This window comes from Chlorocebus sabaeus, chromosome 7 (genome assembly GCF_047675955.1).
Source record: "Chlorocebus sabaeus isolate Y175 chromosome 7, mChlSab1.0.hap1, whole genome shotgun sequence".
NCBI classification, from domain to species: Eukaryota; Metazoa; Chordata; class Mammalia; order Primates; family Cercopithecidae; genus Chlorocebus; species Chlorocebus sabaeus.
This window is the reverse complement of record NC_132910.1, coordinates 101,232,439-101,252,928: the sequence shown is the minus strand read 5'-3', so window position 1 is coordinate 101,252,928 and position 20,490 is coordinate 101,232,439. Positions and strand designations below refer to the sequence as shown.

The window sequence follows — 20,490 nt, the reverse complement described above, 5'->3', positions numbered from 1 at the left end:
GAAATGAAAACAGTATTTCAAAGAGATATCTGCACTACTGTTTTCATTGCAGCATTACTCCCAATAGCCAAGATACAGAAATCAACCTAAATGTACATCAGCTGATGAATAAAGAAAATATTGTTGTATATATATGCGGTGGAATGCTACTCAGTCTTTAAAAAGAAGGAAATCTTGTTATCTACAACAACATGGATGAACCCAGAGGACATTTTGTTAAGTGAAATAAGCAAAACACAGAAAGACAAATACTGTGTGATCTAAATATGTGAAATCTAAAAAAGTTAGACTCATAGAAGTAGAGAGTGGAGTGGTGGTTACCAAGGTTAGGGGTGGGGTGACTGGGGAGATGTTGGTCAAAGGATACAAAATTTTAGTTAGGAGGAATAAGTTGAAGAGATCTATCCTACAGCGTAGAGACTATAGTTAGTAACAGCGTATTGTTTTCTTAAAAATTGTGGAGAGTAGATTACAAAAAATGATACATATATGAGGTAATGGATAAATTAATTTGCTCAAATTAGCTATTTTGTGATGTATACAAGACAAACAAAACCATAATTTTTATTGGTTGCTAATAGTCTGGAATATAAATATACCAAAATTGATTAATTCCCTCATTGGTGAAGATTTGCTTTATTTCCATGTTTTCATTATTATAAAAAATGCTGTGGTAAAGTTATTTATGTATTTTTTATTTGAAGTTTTATGACCAATGTCTTATTTATAAAATAATATAATAAAAAAATTGTGCTACCTTGAAGTATTATTTGCCTAAGCTATATAATTTAAAAGAGGAAGAAACCAAATTGCATAAAAAGGCAATACTCATTTATGTACTGCCTAGAAGAAACCAACTCTTTTTTTCCTTTTTCAGTAGGTATTTTTTTCCAGCTTTATTGAGTTGTAATTCACAAGTATAAATTATATATATTTGAGGTCTACCTCATGATGATTTGATACATATATACATTGTTAAATGATTACTGCATTCAAGTTAATTAACATATCCATCACCTCACAGTTGCCTCTGTGTGTGTGTGTGTGTGTGTGTGTGTGTGTGTGTGGTGAGAATACTTAAAGATCTACTCTCTTAGCAATTTAAATATGCAGTTGAATATTATGAACTATAATCTTCATATTAAACATTAGATTCCCAGAACTTACTCATCTTACAATGAAAAGTTTGTACACTTTAACCACATCTCCCCATTTCTCCCACTCCTCTGACTCTGGCGACCAATAAGCCCCGTTTAAATATAAATACATTTATATGTTAAAGGTAAATGGACAGAACAGAGGTATACCATGCAAACACTACCTTAATAAAAACAGCCAGCTAGTCATATCATTACTATATTAGTTTTCTAGGACTGTCATAACAAAGTACCACAAATTGGGTGGCTTGAACAACAGAAATGTGTTCTCTCACAGTTTTGGAGGCTAGAAGTCCAAAATGAAGTTTTCATCATTGTTGGTTCCTTCTGAGGACTGTGAGGGAAGGATCTGTTCCAGGCCTCTCTCCTTGGTTTTTAGATGCCTCTCTTCTCCCTGTGTCTCTTTACATTGTTTTCCCTCTATGTATGTCTCTGTCCAGGTTTCCCTCTTTTACAAAGACACCAGTCATGTTGGACTTGGGCCCACCACCCTGATGACTTCATTTTAACTTGAAAATATTCTTTCTGCAAATTGTTACATTCTGAGGTACTGAGAGTTAGGTCTTCAACATAGGACTTTTAAGGAGTCATAATTCAACCCATAACAATTACCAAATTACCAAACAAAGCATTATATTATCAGAGGAAAAAGTGACATATCATAATGATAAAAGAACCAGTTCATCAAAACGATCTTAAATTTACATACATCTAAAAATAGAGCTTCAAAATTCATAAGACAAAAATGGATAGAAGTGGAATGAAATATAGACAACCTCTCCCTATTATGTCAGTAATTTAGAGAACGGGTAGACAAAAGATCAGTAAGTGTACTGAAGACTGGAACACTATTAACCACCTTGATCTATGTCACATGTATAAAACATTTTAGTCAGCTGCACAAAGTACATTCATTTTAAATACACATAGAACATTTGTCACATTGACCGTGTTCAGTCCTAAAACAAGCCTCAAAATGTTTAGAAAGATTGAGATCTTGGATCTCTGGTTAATTACAAACCAGAAATCAGTTACAGAAAGGTTTTTGGAAAATCTTTTGAGTATTTGGAAATTAACGTACTTCTACATAAAACATGGGCCAGAGATGAAATTACAAGGGATATTAGAAATACTGTAACTAATTGAAAATATAACAGCACAACCTATAGAAATTAACACGAAGGTAAAGAAGTGCCTAGTATAGAATTATAGCATTAAATGATTTTATTTAAGAAGGGAGAGGGGAAGCGGGAGGGAAGGAAGAGAGGATCATTGCCTAAAATCAATGATCTTAGCTTCAGTCTGAAGAACTTGGGAAAAAAGAGGAGCACATGTAGTCAAAGTAAGCTGAAGAAAGAAAAAAAAATAAAAATAAATGATAGAGGAAAAATTCAATGTAATAAAAAGCTGTCTCTTGACAAGATTAATTTTGTATTAATAGTAAATATCTAGCAAAGACTTATGCAGAAAGAGAAGACATAAAAATATTGAGAATAAAGGAGGGAACATCACTACAGATACTGCAGATATTAAAAGAAAAATAAAGAAATATTATGAACAAATTTATGCTACTAAATTAGACAACTTAGATGAAATAGATTCCTTGAAAGGCACAAGCTATCAAATATCACTAATGAAGAAATGGTTAACCTTAATAGCTCTACAAAGGAAACTGAATTGTAGTAAAAGACCTTACCTCAGAGAAAACTTGTAGTTCAGATGAATTCTATCAAATGTTTAATGAAGAAATAATACTATTTCTACACAAACTCTTGCAAAAAATAGAAAAGAAGATTAAATTCCCAGCAACATTATACGAGACCAGCGTTATCTGAACACTAAATGCATACAAAGGCATTTCAAGAAATGGGAACTGCAGACCATCCTGATTGGAAATGAAATAGTCTTTTTAGCACATATTCTTGACTGTTTATGTGGAAAGTCCCAGAGAATCTATGAGGAAAAAAAAAACAACAGCTGTTAGAACTAATAAATGAGTTTAGTTATTCATAGCATACTGGGTCAATATACAAAACTCAATTTTATCCCTGATGAAATGCTAGCAATGAAGAATCAGAAACTGAAATTAAAACTAGTGTCTAAATACTATCAAAAAATAAATACATATAGATAAATTTGAAAATGTATGCATAAGACCTGCTTACTGAAAATTATAAAACTGTTTTGGAGAATTAAAACTTAAAAATGGAGAGTTGTACTATACTATGCTCATGGATTGGAAGACTCAATATTATTGAGATGTCAGTTTACTCCAAAATTGATCTGAGGTCCAAAGCAGCCCTATCCAAAATCTGAACAAGCTTTTTCTTTCTTTCTTTCTTTTTTAAAGAAATTGGCAAGATAGCCAGGCATGGTGGCTCACACCTATAATCTCAGCACTTTGGAAAGCCCATGTGGGAGAATCACTTGAGCTTAGGAGTTCAAGACCAGCCTGGGCAACATAGGAGACCCCATCTCTATTTCTTTTTAATTTAAAAAAAGGAAAAAAAGAGATTGACAAGCTGATTCTAAAATTAAGTGAAATTGTAAATAATCCAGAATAGTTTAAACAATTTTGAGAAAAAAACAAAAGACTTAATGTAAAATTATATTCTTTAGGATAGCTTGTTATTTAAGGATAGACTCATGTAAACCAATGGACCGTAACAGAGTTCAGAAATAGACTCAAACATTTATGATCAATTTGATTTTTGACAAAGATGTCAAAGTATGTCCATCTTTTTAACAAATGATCTTTTTAACAAATGATGATGAACAATTGGTTAGCCATATCTAAAAAGAAAAAGAACCTCATCCGTTACTTTACATATAAATTAACTCAAAATGTAACAGAAAGAAATGTAGTGTAGACAAACATAAGTGCTAAAAGTAGAACTTCTTAAAAGAACACATAGGAGAAAAATCTTTGTGACCTTGAATGAGGTAAATATTTCTTAAAATCTTTAATTGATTTCATTAAAGTAAAAATCATTTGCTTTGAAATGCCAACTCTTAAGAAAATGAAAATATACGCCACAGACTGGGTTAAAGTATTTGTTCAACTTATGTGTGATAACGGACTTACATCCAGGATATGTAGGAAACACGCTATAAAACAAGATAACCTGGCTACAAAAAAAAAAAAAAAAAAAAGGTTTTGAACAGATACTTCAACAAAGAATAGATATAGATGCCAAATAAACACATGAAAAGAAGCCAAACATCATTAGTCATCTGAGAAATGCCAATTAAAACCACAGTGTGATCCCATGACATACCTATTCGAATAACTTTTTAAAAATCTAACAATACCAAGAGCAGTATACAAGGTAACTGGAACCTCACATGTTATTGATGGGAAAGTAAAGTGGTAAGACCTCTTTGTAAACAATTTGGCAGTTTCATATAGAATTAACCATACATTTTCTCATACATCCTAGAAGTCTCACTCTAGGTCTCCTGCCCTAGAGGAATGAAAATATATGTTCATGCAGTGACTGCTTCATGAATATTTATAGCAGCCATATTAATAATCACAAAAATTGGAAATAACCAAGATGGTTATCAACTGGTAAATGGACAAACTGTGATAAATCCACACAATGGAATCTATATAATACTTAGAAATAAAAGGAATGAAGTCCTGTACTAATACATGCAACAACACAGATGAATTTGAAAATATTATACTAGGTGAACAAAGCCAATGCAAAAGGCTGCATCTGCATGCTGTATGATTCCATTTATATGACATTCTGGAAAAAGCAAAACTGTTAGGGACAGAAAACAGAGCAGTGATTGCTAAGAGCTATGGGAAAAGAGGAGGAATTGCATACAAGGGAGAATAAGAGGAACTTTTGGGGATCATGGAAATATTCCATGTCATAGTTGATGTTCTTACACAACTCTCTCTGTTTAGAAAACTCATTATATTGTACACCTAAAAATAATGAATTTTTCTCTGTGTAAATTATTCTTCAGCAAGCCCGATTTTCAAAAACAACAGCAAAGAATGTGTAATATTAATGAGGATGTACAGGTTAGGAACTTAATGTATATCCTACTAATTCCATTCCTAGGCAATTTTCAAGAGTAATGAAAACATACATATTCACATTTACTTTTAAGCAAATATTAATAGCAGTTTTATTCTAGTCCCAAACTGTAAACATTTCTGATGCCCATCAACTGTGAGTGGCTAAACAGACTGCTGTACCTCTATACAGTGGAATAAATGAAATACCATTTGGAAATAAAAAGGAAATGACTACTGGTACATGCAACAACATGGATGAATTTCAAAAGTGTTGTGCTAAATGAAAGAAATTAAACATTATGGGCTTCATACATCATAGCTATAGACTGTGGTTTTATTTATATGAAATTATTGATAAAAGCAAAACAACACAGTAGCAGAAAGCAGATTATTGGTTACTAGGGGCCAGGAGTTGGGGCAAGGAAATTGGCTGCAGAGGGTTATGAGGGACCTTTTAAACTGTATGTTGACTGTGGTGGTGGTTACACAAATATATACACACACACACATACACACACACACATATATATATATTCAAATCCCATCAAATTGTACACTTAAGTTTGACAAATATCATGGTATTATATCTCTTCCTCAAAAAACCACAAATAGTGTTCCCATGTGATCCAGAGTTCTCACTACTGGACATCTATCCACACTAAAGGATATCAGTACATTGAAGACACATCTGCACCCCCATGTTTATTGCAGCACTGTTCACACTAGCCAAGATATGGAATCAGTGGTGTTCAACAACTGATAAATGGATACGGAAAAGGTGGCACATGTACACAATGGAATACTATTCAGCCATAAAAAACATGAAATCTTGTCATTAGTGGCAGCATGGATGGACCTGGAAGACATTTTATTAAGTGAAATAAGCCAGGCACAGAAAGTTAAACACTGCATGTTCTCACTCATTTTGGAAGCTACCAGAAAGTTAATCTCCAATGAGTAAAAAGTAGAACAGTGGATACTAGAGGATCAGAAGGGTAGTGGGGAGGGAGAGATAGGGAGAGATTTGTTAAAGGATACAAAATAAGAGGTGGACTGAGGAATAAATTCTAAGGTTCTGTGTAACAGTGTAGGATGACTAGGGTTAGCTGTAATACATAGTTTCAAATAGCTAGGAGGCGGATTTTGACTGTTGCTAACACAAATAAATGATAAATGTTTGAGATAATGGATGTCCTAATTACCTGATCTGATCACTGTGTCTTATATGTATCACATCACTGTGTACACCATAAATATGTACAATTATTACATCTGTGTAAAAATGTTTAAATAAAAGTAAAAAATTATATTCCAATCAAGATTATTGAAAGATAAGCTCTCTAAGCATTTTTAAAAATACCTAAGCCAAAAGTGCTTATTACATCTGTACATGTGATGCTTTTTTAAAAGAAGTATTTATTATAATCATTTTAGTATGTACTATGGTATTATTTAATATACACATGGTAAATCTGATTAAAACTTTTAATCATTTTGATGAAAGATTGGATTTTGCTCTATTATATCATATAATTTTTTATTTAATATAATATTAAATCTATAGATTAAGGATTTTGTAACTATATGTAATTAAAACCTGTATCTGTAACCTCTGGTAAATCAGAGTGCACATATTCGTTTTGTATTTGAATATATGGACTTAATAACTAGCATTTATATTGTTGAAAGTAACCTAATAAGTATCTGAGAGAAATGTTAAATCGGCAAATTCTCTCTCATGGTATAGGGTATTGGGAGAGTGTAGGCGTATGCATTTTTTTTCTGTGTGCTGGGACTACATTGAAATAGCATAATTACTAATTATTTCCTTTCATAGTAGGTATTGATTCATCATCAATACAATTTAGTTAACTAATTTAAGAACTGGAAAGAGCGAACACTGGGATTTTTCTATTGATTGAAACATATTAGCAGTGGAAACCTACAGTTTACTTTTAGCATACCTAATTTGGTATTGATTTGAGCTACTTTTGATCAGTGTTTATTTTAAAATTTTAAGACAGCATCCTATTACAAATGCAATTGCGATAGAATGTACAGACATCAGCTAGGATGTTAGTAGTAGCTACAACCAGCCTGTGGCTGGATGGCTGTCAAAGGAATCTCTCATGAGCTCCTTAGCGGTAGGCCTCAGTTCCTTACCAAGTCAGTTTTTCCATCTGCTACTGGAGTGTCTGCATGACATGGGAGCTGGCTTCCTGCAAAGCAAGTGATCCAAGAGAGAATGAAGCAGAAGCCCCCGGTTTTTTTTATTACTTACTCTTGATAGCTATACACCATTATTTCAGATACATTGTATTCATTACAAGTGGGTCACTAAATACAGCCCAAACTCCAGGGGAGGAGAATTAAGCTCCACCTCTTGAGGATATATTTCAAAACCACCACAGGTCACAACTTATGTAAATGGGGCAAATAAAGTGATCCTTCTGGATTATAAGCAATATTGCCTTACAATACCAGTAATGCTTTTGATTAGATACTTTTTATAATTTAATGAGGATTTCAGAGTTCAGGAAGAAGCAGCCCAGAGGAGCATAGTAGATTTCCTTATGTTAGTTAAAAAGTCTTTTTCAACGAATTTTCTCTTTATTTTAGAAAAGATTTGTTTATCACACCTAGTACATGTTTTCATACCTGGGAATGTCCTTTTTTTTTTTTATTTTTTATTTTTATTAAAGACAGGGTCTTGCTGTGTCACCCAGGCTGGAGTGCTGGATTGTAGTGGTACAGTCACGGCAGCTCAACCTGCTGGGCTCAAGCAATTCTCTCACCTCAGCTTCCCATTAGCTGGTACTATAGGCATATGCTACCATGCCTGGCTAATTTTTTTTTTTTTTTTTTGGTAAGAGATGCAGTCTTGCTCCATTGTCCAGGCTGATCTCAAAATCCTGGGCTAAAGTGATCCTGCCACCTCAACCTCCTAAACTGCTGGGATTATAGGCATGAGCCACCGTGCTCAGCCTATAAGTCTTAATTTATTAATCAGTTTCTTAAATAGATTTTCAGTTATAATGTGTCAAGCACTCAGCAGTGTACAAGATAGATACCATTTTACCCATATATTTTTAAAACAAACATGTAAACTAAATAGCTGTGATAAATGACAGGAAGGATATAATTAGAGTGTTGTAGCAGTGATTTGTGGAGTGGAGATCGGTTGCTTTGGCTAAGATAACCAGGAATATCTTCCTATGTGACTTTTAAGTTTTGATTTGAAGAAATACAACCAGCTATTCTTTGAACAAAGGCGTAGTATATGCAAAGGCCCTGAAGCAAGACAGGGAGCTTCTAGTGTTCTAAGAAATATTGGAAAGCAAGTATCACTGGAACTTAGTGATATTAGGAAGAGGGTGTTATTTATATAAGACCGGAGCCTACTGAAGACATCTGGATGATATGTGATGTTGATAATGTAGCTGAAGAGAGACATTTTTGTTTAGAGATTTTTAAGAAATGTAATTTATAAGACTCAGCGATTTGGGGAGGTGATGACAAAGGGAGATGTTCAATATGTTTAGTCAATACTCAAGTCTCGGCTCGAGCTGCTCAGTGGCATTTACTGAGATTAGGTATACTGGACAAACAGTATTTGTGTAAACATCCCTCCATCCCCATGGCTGGGGGTTATGGGGAGGAGGTGGATGGACAGAAAATGAGTTTAATTTTAGGTCCTTGAAACTGGAACCCCTGAGAGACGTCCAGATTGAGTTGTTGAATAGGAAGCTAGATACAAGCAGGTAGGTTGAGAGCTCAAAAGAAAGGCCTAGTAATTGAGACTCACTACCATGTATATGAAATTTGAAGCCATGAGAGAGAATGAGTTCATCTGGGGAGAGATTGTAGAATGTCAACAGGAACTAGGGCTGCATCTGGAAAACCTCAGCATGTAAAGGTTAGGTAAGGGAAACAGGACATCCCTGCCCCCCCAAAAACAACAACACTAAGAGCAAAAACAAGAGTGGCTCAAAAGATAGGAAACCCAGGAAAGTATGATGCCAAGTGTATTAGTCTGTTCTCATACCTCTGTAAAGAGATACCTGAAACTGGGTAAAGAAAGGGAGTTAAATTGGCTCGTTTCCTCAGGCTATAAGGAAGCATGGCTGGAGAGGAAACTTACAATCATGGTAGAAGGTGAAGGGGAAGCAGACATATCTTATATGGCAGGAGCATGAGGAAGAAGCGGGGAGGGGAGTGCCACACACTCTTCAACAACCAGATCTGATGAAAACTCACTCACTGTCATGAGAACAGCAAGGAGGAAATTTACCCCGTGATATAATCACCTCCCACCAGGCCCCACCTCCAACACTGGGGGTTACAATTTGATATGATTTTGCTCTATGTCCCCACCCAAATCTCATCTCAAATTATAATCCCCATATGTCAAGGGAGGACCTGATTGGATCATGGGGGCAGTTTCCCCCATGCTGTTCTCGTGATAGTGAGTGAGTTCTCACGAGATCTGATGGTTTAATTTTTTTCTCGGTTCTCCCTCCCTGACTGCTGCCTTGTGAAGAAGGTGCTTCCTTCTTTGCCTTCCACCATGATTGTAATTTCCTGAGGCCTCCCCAACCATGTGGAGTCAATTAAACCTCTTTTCTTTGTAAATTACCCAGTCTTTCTTAGGCAGTTTTTTATAGCGTGTGAGAGTGGACTAATACACAATTCGATGTGATATTTGGGTGGAGACACAAATCCAAACCATATCACCAAGGGATGATAGTTTTTAAACATGAAAATATCTGATGAGAAATCAGTAAGACGTAGACTGAAAACTGTCCACCACATTTAGCAACAGCAGCTTTTGACCTGCAGAGGATTGAATGTTGTGAATTTGCCCACACAATATCAAGAAGCTTTACTTGGCAAGCAGGACCCTGAATTTTGTTGGCATTTATGAGCTACTCCTTTTGGTTTGGTTGTGATAACACTACAAGTCAGGGCCATTAAGACCAAGTGTTCTGACTTGTCAACCAGTAGGACATGAGAGGGTAGAGACTATTGTGCTAAATCCTGACTCACCACTGATGGCAGTCAGCAAGAGAGTTAGTCCTATTATCAGTTTTCTACCTGTTGTCGTTCTTGATCTGGAGTATTCTTTCTGACACCCAGGAGCACTTACAGTGCAAACATATACACGCAGATACCAGTTTTAAGCCATAACAAAAATATATTGAGTCAGCCCAAAGGCACCACCCAATAGTTTTCATTTTAGTTTTTCTGTTTCACTGTGAGTTTTGCCCAACCCTATCACTTGTTTTCAGGCATTTTCTTTTTTCTACAGGAGCACTAACCAAGGAGTTTAATACATGCATATCAGGGGTTCTAACAGCTACCAAGAGATATGTTATTTTGCCGTTAGAAGCTTAGAGAAGTACAGAAAAGGGAGTGAGCTTAGGCTGTGTGGCTAGAGTGGTAGTGGTGGAGAGGGCTTCATTTTTTTTTGATTCCATGTTCCATGGTCTGCACTACTTCCTCCTCTATATACCTCCCAGAACCTAGAGAGTTCCTGGGCTTGGGAGCATCTTTTTTTTTTTTTGTCCTCACATGTTCTGCCATGTAGCTATTCGTGCTTTTGGTTACTTCTATGGTCAGCAACTCTTTCTCCCATGGGACTGAGAAGCTTACTAATTCGGATGCCTATATCCAGCAGAGGTATAACATATCAAAATTTATGCGATGCAGCTAAAGTAATATTAAGTGAAAATTTACAGCTTTAAACACCCATATCTGAAATAAATTCCTCAAATCAATAACCTATGCTTCTACTTTTACACAATAGAGGAGAGCAAACTAAATGCAAAGCAAGTAGAAAAAAATGAGTAATGAAGATTATAACAAAAATCAATGAAACATAAAGCAAAAACACTAAAGAAGATCAATGAAACAAAAGCTGATTCTTTACGAAGATCAGTAAAATTAACAGACTTTAACCTAACCATGAAAGATGACACAAATTACTTAAATTAGAAGTGAAAGTAGAGACATAACTATTGAGCATATAGAATCTTTATTCTTTTTTCCTGTTTCTTTTTCTTCTTCTATAGAGACAGGATCTTGCTCTGTTGCCCTGGCTGGAGTGCAGTTGGCACAGTTATAGCTCACTGCAGCCTCAGTCTCCTGGACTCAAGCCATTCTCCCATTTCAGCCTCCTGAGTAGCTGGGACTACAGGCACAAGTCACCATGTCTGGCTAATATTTTGATTTTTTTTATTTTTATTTTTTGGTAGAGATAAAGTCTTCCTATGTTGCTCAAGCTGGCCTCGAACTCGGGCTCAAGTGATCCTCCCGCCTCAATCTTCTAAAGTCCTGGGATTACAGGTGTGAACCACCAAGTCCAGCCTGAGCCTACAGAAATTAAAAGGAGTAGAAAGGAACATCATGGACAACTTCATGCCAACAAATTAGATACTTAAATGATATGGACAAATTCTTAGAAAAACAGAATTGCCAAAACTGGCTCAAGAAGAAATTGAAAATCTGAATAGACCTATAACGCATAAAGAAAATGAATTATTAATTTAAAAATCTTTCCTTAAAGAAAAGCCCAGACCCATTTGTCTTTACTAGTTAATGCAATAAAATATTTAAACTAGAAATGATATAAATCTTTCACCTACTCATCCAGAAAATTGGAGGGGAGAAAACACTTGCAGCTCATTCTATAAGGTCAGTCACCCCAGTACCATTGCCAGACAAAGACACCGCAGGAAAACTCACAAGAAAAACGCATAGGCCAGTTTCCCTCCTGAACACAGACCCAGTTTTTTAAAATAAAATTTAGGAAACCAAATTCAGCAGCATATAAAAAGGATTTATAAAATGTTCATGTGGGTTTTATCACTAGGATGCCGGTTAATTTAAATCTGAAGATCAATTTATGTTGTGCACCAGTATTTATAAAGGAGAAAAACCTTACTGTCATTTCATAAAAAAAGCATTTGAGAAAATTTAACACACATTCATGCTTAAAAACTCTCAACTAACTTTCAACTAAAGAAATTACCACAAATTGACAAAAATCATCTACCAAAAAGCTCCCAATATGGACATCATACTTAAAGTTGAAAGACTGAATACTTTTCCCCAAAGTTTAGGAGGGTAAAAATGTCTTCCCAGTTTTACCACTTCTATTCAGCATTACATTGGAGATGTTAGCTTGTACAACAAGGAAGAAAGAGAGGAAGGAAGGGAGAAATTGAAGATATCTGTACTGGAAATGAAGAAAAAAAGTAGCCCTCTTTACAGATCACAGAAGTGTAGATTTGTACAATGAAAAGTATAAAACATTTTTAAGAGAAATTAAAAATAGACCTTAATAAATGGAGACATTCCATGTTCATGGATCAGAAGACTCAGTATAATTAATAGGGTAGTTTTCCCTAGATCTATAAAATCAATACAATCCCTATCAAATTCCTAATAGATTTTTTTGGAGAAATTGAGAAGTTGAAATGAATGGACCTAGAATAGCCTAAACAATTTTGAAATATAAGAACAAAATTGGAAGACGTACCTTGATTTCAAAACTTACTCTAGAGCCACAGTTATCAAGATACTGAGGGAATTCACCCTTCCTCATTTTCATTGTACTCAGTCCTCAATTGTGGTAATTGTACAAAGATAGGCATATAAATTAAAGGAAGAGAACTGACAATACAGAAATAAATCCTTGCATTTGTGGTCAATTGTTTTGCAGCATAGGTGCCAACACAATTCAGTGAGGAAAAGATAGGCTTTAAACAATTGGTAGAGAAAATTGAATGTTTACATACAAGAAAATTTTGATGCTTACCACATATCGGTCAAAAAAATTAACTCAAAATATATTATAGGCCTATATGTGAGAAGTAAAACTGTAAAATATTTGAAAGAAAACATAGGAGAAAAACTTTCTGATGTTGGGAAAGGCAAAGAGTTCTCAGATGTAACACTAAAAGCATAATCCACAAAAGAAAAAATTGAGAAATTAGACTCAACCAAAATGTAAAACTTTTGTGTGTCAAAATTGATCACTAAGTAAATGAAGAGATAAGCTACAGACTGATAAAACATTTATATATCATGTGTCTGACAAAGCACTTTTTATTAGTCTGCATTCTCCAGAAAAAGAAAACCAATAGGATATGTATGGATATATAAGAGATTTATTATGGGAATTGGCTTATATGACCATGGAGGCTGAGAAATTCCACGATACACCATCTACAGCTGGAGACCCAGGAAAGCCAGTGGTGTAATTCAATCCTAATTTGAAGGCCAGGGGAGCCCATGACTGAGCCCAAGGATTGAAGGTCTGAGGAGAGAGGGATGGGGGAAGAATTGAAGGACAGAGAACCAAGAGCTCCTACTGTCCAAGAGGAGGAGAATATAGATTCCCACCTTGAGGAGAAGAGGGAATTCACCCTTTCTCCTTCTCGTTGTATTCAGCCCTCAATCGACTGGATGATGCTCACCACACTGGAGAGAGCAGTCTGCATTACTAAACCCACTGGTTCAAGTACTAATCTCTCTGGAAATGCCATCACAGATATACCCAGAAATCGTGTTTTACCAGCTCTCTAAGGTCACTTAATCCAGTCAAGCTGACACATAAAATTAACTGTCACAGACTTGTATTCAGAATGTATATAGAATTCTATCAACTCAATGATAAAATACAAACAGCTCAGTAAATGAGTAAAAGATTTGATTAGTCATTTCACCAAAGAAGATGTACAAATGACCAATCAGCAAGTGAAAAGATGCTTAACAACATACATTAAAAATACTGTTTTACACTAACTAGAATGGTCATAATCAAAATGCAAGAGCGAGTATTGGCGAGGATGTGGAGATGAATTTATACATTGTTAATTGGAACATATAGTGGTATAGCCACCTTGGAAAACAATTTGGTGGTTTCTCAAAAAATTAAAGATAAACTCAACATACAACCTAGCAATTCCACTCCTAGGAATCTACCCAAAAGAAATGAAAACGTATTTTCATATAAAGGTATATACATGAATATTTATGGTAGCATTATTTATAAATAGCAAAAACTGTTAAATGTCCATGTACTAGATAAAATGTGCTGTATTCTATATACAGTGGGATACTAGTCAGCGATAAAAAGGAATGAACTATAGATACATGCTACCATATTGGTAAACCTCAAAGACATTATGTTTAGTGAAAGAAACCTGACTCAAAAGACTACATACTAATATATAATTCCATTGATCCAAAATGTCTAGAAAAGGTGGGTTTACTAGAGACACGGAGTAGATTGCTAGTTGCCTGTAGGTGGGGATAGGAATGAAGATTATCTGTAAATAGGTATAAGGCACATTTTTGTGGTGATGAAAATATTCTACACTTGATTTTAGCCAAAAGGTGAGAAGAGATGAAGAAAATGTTCTAAAGTGAATTGTGATAATTGCACAACTCTCAAATTTTTTTTTTTTAAATGCTGAATTATACAAATTGGATGAATTTTATGGCATGTAAATTATACTTCAGTGAACCTTTTACAAAATAATTACCTTGTTCTTTGTGGTAGAAAGAACTGTGACAGCATATTTCCCTGAGATTCTAGGCTTTGAATGTAATAATTAATTCTGCCATCTGTTTCCCACTGCTTTTTGTATTGATCAGTTCTATTCACTGATGTTTACATTTCATTATGAGGCCACAGGAAAATTTGTCTTCTATTAAGCTATATTTAAAAAAATTTCTCTTTACCCCATGAGCAGACGCCTAAATAGTTTAGAATCTCTCTTCTCTTTGATACAAAGTATATGCAAATATATTTAAATTTATAATGTAAAAATGTATTCTCTTTAAGATAACTATTACAATAAAGACATGTGAATATAATTTTATATGCACTTCCCAGCTACTATAATTTCTTTTTATATCAGTAAAGCAGTGAATTATTAATTATACTGTTATTAATCAACTTTTATTGAACCTATACTTTATAATGGCACTGTAATGACAGCTTACCTGAATGAATAGAACATGTATAATAGATCTGTGGCTAGTCTACATCATTTGTTCAACCATGAATTGTAGATTGAAACCTCTCTAGTATTCATTAGTCTAACATGAGTAGAACTTTTCAGAATTATAGATATTATTATGAATGAATAAGCACAGATAATTCATGATTTAATATTGTGATATAATTAATCTCAAGATGGAGTCCACATTGAATTCTTTTTCTTGCAGACGTATTTCATTAGCTAGTCCACGTCAGCTTTTTAAGGCTTCTAACATGACCCAGCGATGGCAACACAGAGAGATTTCTAATTTTGAGTACTTGATGTTTCTCAACACGATAGCAGGTAACTTAATTCCATTCATTGATTATTTTAGACAATAAATTATTGATTTCAGTTGTTAGATTATTTTGAGTAATGGTATAACTAGCTTGTTCTATTGCCATTATTGCTACTAGAATACTACAAAGGGTATACAAAGAGAATAAGGTATGTTGCTTACTCTCATAGAAGTCATTTTAAGTACAGATGTGAATATTTACGTGATTCTAGAACAGGGGATATATCAGTAAAAAATTCAAGGTACTGTGGTGATTAAAAGGACAGAGAGAGAGGGAAATTATTTGCACCCAGTTGGTGAGAGTAAGGAGAAAATAAGGTTTCAGTGGTTTTATAAGGATGGATACTGTTTGACTAGCAGAGGAAGTGGTTGAAATGTTAGAAGTCATTCCATTTAAGACTGAAAGCATAAGCAAACATACAAAGATGGGAATACATAAAGTGTACCTAGAGAGCAATGAATGGTATAGTTTGTATATCTATGTGTATACTGTATATTTATGTGTGCATGAAGTATATATTCGTAAATATATAATGGGAAAAAATAAGAATGTTAGTGTGAAGAACGATTTTCTTGTCAGTTTGAAGAGTTAGCAGTCAGTTCATTGGGAAACTTTTGAAAGTTTTTGAGCACCTAAGTGTTATTAGAGCTGCATCAAAAATTAACTTGGAGGCAGTGTATGTAAGATAAATTTGGGTGGATAGAGACTAGACAGAAAGTAAATTTAGGAAGTAATTCTATGTGTGTGTGTGTGTGTGTGTGTACTAATGAGGGCTTCCATTAGGTATCAGTGGGAATTAAAAAGAAGAAACAAATTCTGTAAGAATTCACAAGGCATCAGCCATATATGCAGCTGAATGAATGTAGGTGATAAATGAGAAGAAAGTATCTGAAAAGACTTCCAGGCTTCTGGCCCGTGTTACTGGGAAAATGGTGGTGCAATTAATGGAAAAAGAAGTCAGAAAATTTCATCTAGGGAAAGATGATGATTTTATTGTGCCAGCAAGACTTTCAAGTTAAGGTATCAGAAAGAGTTTTTGGAAGTATAGGGCAAGGAGGATATTCAGAACTTAGAACTAAGACATTGTTGGATTTCATCTGCATAGAGAGGAAATCACGGAGAGATGTGAGTTCAGCAAGGAAGATAATACAGAAAGCAGTGAGATAAGACAGGGAAATTCTTTTGCGTATGAGAAGAAGAAAGAAGGAAAGTTAGTAAAGGACAAAAAGGAATGAGTGATCCTAGAATTTGTAGATATAGTAGGAGTACTGAGGTAAGTCAGATGTCTTGGGAGGCAAGGTAAAAGAGGGAGGAAGGAATTTTCACCTGTGTCAAATATTACAGAATGGAGAGGGAGACTTCAGAATGAGGACAGAACTTGTCTTTGGGTTTGGTATTTAGAGGCTTCCTTATTACTTCATAGAGGTTCATGTTTAAGGCCAGCAAAAACGGTTGATTATAAGGGCTGAATAGTTTGAAATGAAATAGTAACTGTAGATGTAATTACAGATCTTTTTTTTTTTTTTTTTTTTTTTGAGACGGAGTTTCTCTCCTCTTCCCCAGGCTGGAGTGCAATGGCACGATCTCAGCTCACTGCAACTTCCGCCTCCCAGGTTCAAGAGGTTCTTCTGCCTCAGCCTCGCAAGTAGCTGGGATTATAGGCTCCTGCCACCACACCCGGCTAATTTTTGTATGTTTGGTAGAGACGGGGTTTGACCATGTTGGCCAGGCTGGTCTTAAACTCCTGACCTCAGGTTATCTGCCCGCCTTGGCTTCCCAAAGTGCTGGGATTACAGGCATGAGCCACCATGCCCGGCCAATTATGGTTCTTTTAAATGTGTTATTAACAGAGGATGGGTTGAGACAGAGAGGAAAAATGATGAAAGAGGAGGAGAGAGGAAAAGTAACCATTCAAGTTATGAGGGAAACAGGTTTGAGAGCTCAGGTGAAGCAATTACTCTTAGCAAAGAAAAGACCTTGTTAGAGAAATGGGAAAGAGTGACGGGATGTTGCAAAGAATTAGAAGTTGAGGGGCTCACATTGAAAGTTCTAAATTTTATTAGAAGTTTATCTCACAGTCAGCTGAGGAAAAGGCATGAAGAAAATGTCAATGGTTATGTTGAATTTAGTAGAAATTATAGAACTAGTGACTAAGAATTTTTAAGTAGTAGTGAGAGGAAACTTATGTAACAAGTTTAATGGATGTATTTTGCATGTAGTAAATCAATTAACCCATATTGAATGCACAGTTATGATTATGGAGCAACATTTATGAAATGATCTGTTCTCAAATAGCTTTTATTGTGCCTTCAGTGTCTTTTAAGTATATTCCCTGTACATTTTTTATAAATACAGAATCGATCATTTGCTTTAGATTTTTTAAATGTGCATTAGAGGGTGGAGTTAAGTCTCATTTAAGATTTCTTTTACTTTATTTTCAGTGTCGTATATAGATTCTCATAATTTGATGCATTTCCCAAATGGCCATCGGTTGATATTTAATAACTGTGTATTGAGTTTAACTTAATTAAAGGTCTAATTACACTGAGCAGGTACATATGCTTCATTTTTTAGGTACAATAAAAAATTATTTCTGATTATTTAAATAGATGGGACAAGATGATTTTACTGTTTACCAACATTTAAATCAGAAGGAGAAGGAAATGGGGGAGCAAAAGGGAATCATACTTTTTTTTCTGCTGCCATGTTTGGTTATTTTTTATGGAGAAATTAAAATTATTGATAGAAATATGTAGTGACATTAATGACCTATGAATTAAAAATGTCATTGTTTTAATGTTTTATAAGACTGTTTCGGGTCAGCCAAAAATGAACTCTGGTACCCTAATAGGCCTCAAACCTAAGACGAATAGAGTAAAATAAAAAGTTAAAAACATTAGACCATGAAAAAGGCTTAGATATCAAGAGTATATACAGAGAACTACTTTAATATTCAGCTATGTATTGGTATGACATCAGTATATATTTGAGAAAGAAAAAGGAATGGAAATGATAGAATATATAATAAGAAAGGAATTCAAATGATATTTATATACTTGTCTCTCTTATATTTTTGCCATAAAAGTCTGTTCATGTTAAATCTAACTAAAAATAGGTATAGACTAGTAAATAGGAGCTGGGATTCAAACACCAGCACTTTTGATTCCAGAAACAATGATCTCATCCACTATGCTACCTAAAAGGTAATATCCAGGGTAATATCCTAAAAAGGTAATATCCAAAAAACTACTGTACGTATGTAGAAGGACTACCTCCTCTTTTGCTGTAATTTGTATTTTTAATAAATCTAAATATGTCATTGAATGTCATTAGAAAGAGGTATAGAGGAGCATGTAGCCGCATTTGGGCATGTAAGGAAGCAACACTGATAATACTGCACGTTATTTTCAGAGGATTATAGGATTTGAAAACTACCACAGAAATTTCAGAGTTATTTAGTGCAGTGCCCTCATTTTACAGATGACCGGTGAATGTCCACCAGGGTTAAGTCATTTAAACTTGATTGCTTAGTTGGTTGGTTGATTATTAATGGCAGAGAAAGGATTCTTGTTTTGAAAAACTGTGAGAATTACAAATAGCTTTTTAAAGTCTTAAAAAAGAGTATTTTATTTGGGGCAGGCTTTCAAGTGATAAAAAATTGTCGAATGTAGTTTAAAGGAACACAAACTTAGGACCAGAAAATCTGAATTTGAATATGGTTTGACCATTACGAGTTGTGTGATTTGGGGCAAGTTACCTAACCTTTTGTGACTCAATTTTTTCATCTGTGAAATGGAGATGATATAATTTCATAGGATTGTTGTGAGGATTAAACGAGATAAAGTATGGATACTGAGAATGATAGCTGGCAATCAAAAATTGTTAATCTTATTTTTAGGAAATTATATTACTGAATTGGTTTATTTCATTTTTAAAATTATAAATTATAAGTAACTTTTTTCCCTATCAGGACGGAGTTATAATGACTTAAATCAGTATCCGGTGTTTCCTTGGGTCATCACTAATTATGAATCAGAAGAACTGGATCTTACCTTGCCCACCAACTTCAGAGATTTGTCCAAGGTAATTTCTCAGTAATCATCTGAAATATAATTGTCTAGCATATAAAAATAAATTGGATTGATTTCAGTTATTTTACTTAACTTAAAATTTTTTTTCAAATATAGCCATACCTTTAATATAACTACCTCTTAAATATATTTTCAGTATTTTCAAATGGAAAAATTTAATGTGCATGATAAACACTACTTCTCTTTTGTGATGTTAGCACTGATATTCAGTGCATGGATTCATTAATTTAGTAAGCATTGCAAATTTGTGGTATTTAAAATATCACTTTTATTTCACTTATTTATGGGACTCATTCTATAAGGAGGCATTTCCTCTCTTCTACTACTAGGGTATCCAGTGGTACGTTGCAGAGAAAAGACAGGATAGAAGTTTAATTCTTTCTCTTTTCTGTTAATTTACATAACAGTTTTCAAAATATTGAGTTGATTCCTAGCATTCTCCAGTGGTACCCAACTGACTACTAAAAAAGTATCTTTATGAACTCATAGATTTAAATGTATTTGATGTTTCAATCCATTGCAGTTATTTACTGTTGTTCAGTTGTTCTTTCTTTGACCACTGGGAGCTTCTTGAAGTTATTTCTGTGACATTTTGACACATGTTTGCAGTCTTTGATAACTTGCATGATCTCTGGTGTGGTAAGGCACTCTAGTCTTAACCCTTTTCTGGCCCAGATATAGGATCATCTATTTCTTTGAGGACCCCGGGTGGGACCTCTTCTTGTGGGAATTAATATCTGGAGATCACAGTTTTGTCTATTCTGCTTATTGCTACTGAATTTGTCATTATTTCTATCCCTTTTTTAGAGAGTGCTATGAAAAAATTTAGGATGAAATACATGGGTTCAAACTGAT

At 34.5% G+C, this 20,490-nt stretch overlaps 1 protein-coding gene across 4 annotated transcripts in view; it reads left to right on the top strand.

Annotated features, from left to right (window-relative positions):
- The window catches only part of LRBA (LPS responsive beige-like anchor protein), a 764,757-nt gene that overhangs the window by 544,280 nt on the left and 199,987 nt on the right, over positions 1 to 20,490 (top strand). For all 4 annotated transcript variants that reach the window (XM_007999974.3, XM_007999973.3, XM_007999976.3 and 1 more), the window contains 2 exons: positions 15,433 to 15,548; positions 19,515 to 19,627. In XM_007999974.3, coding sequence (XP_007998165.2) covers positions 15,433 to 15,548; positions 19,515 to 19,627 — 229 coding nt within the window. The remainder of the gene's footprint in view (positions 1 to 15,432; positions 15,549 to 19,514; positions 19,628 to 20,490) is intronic.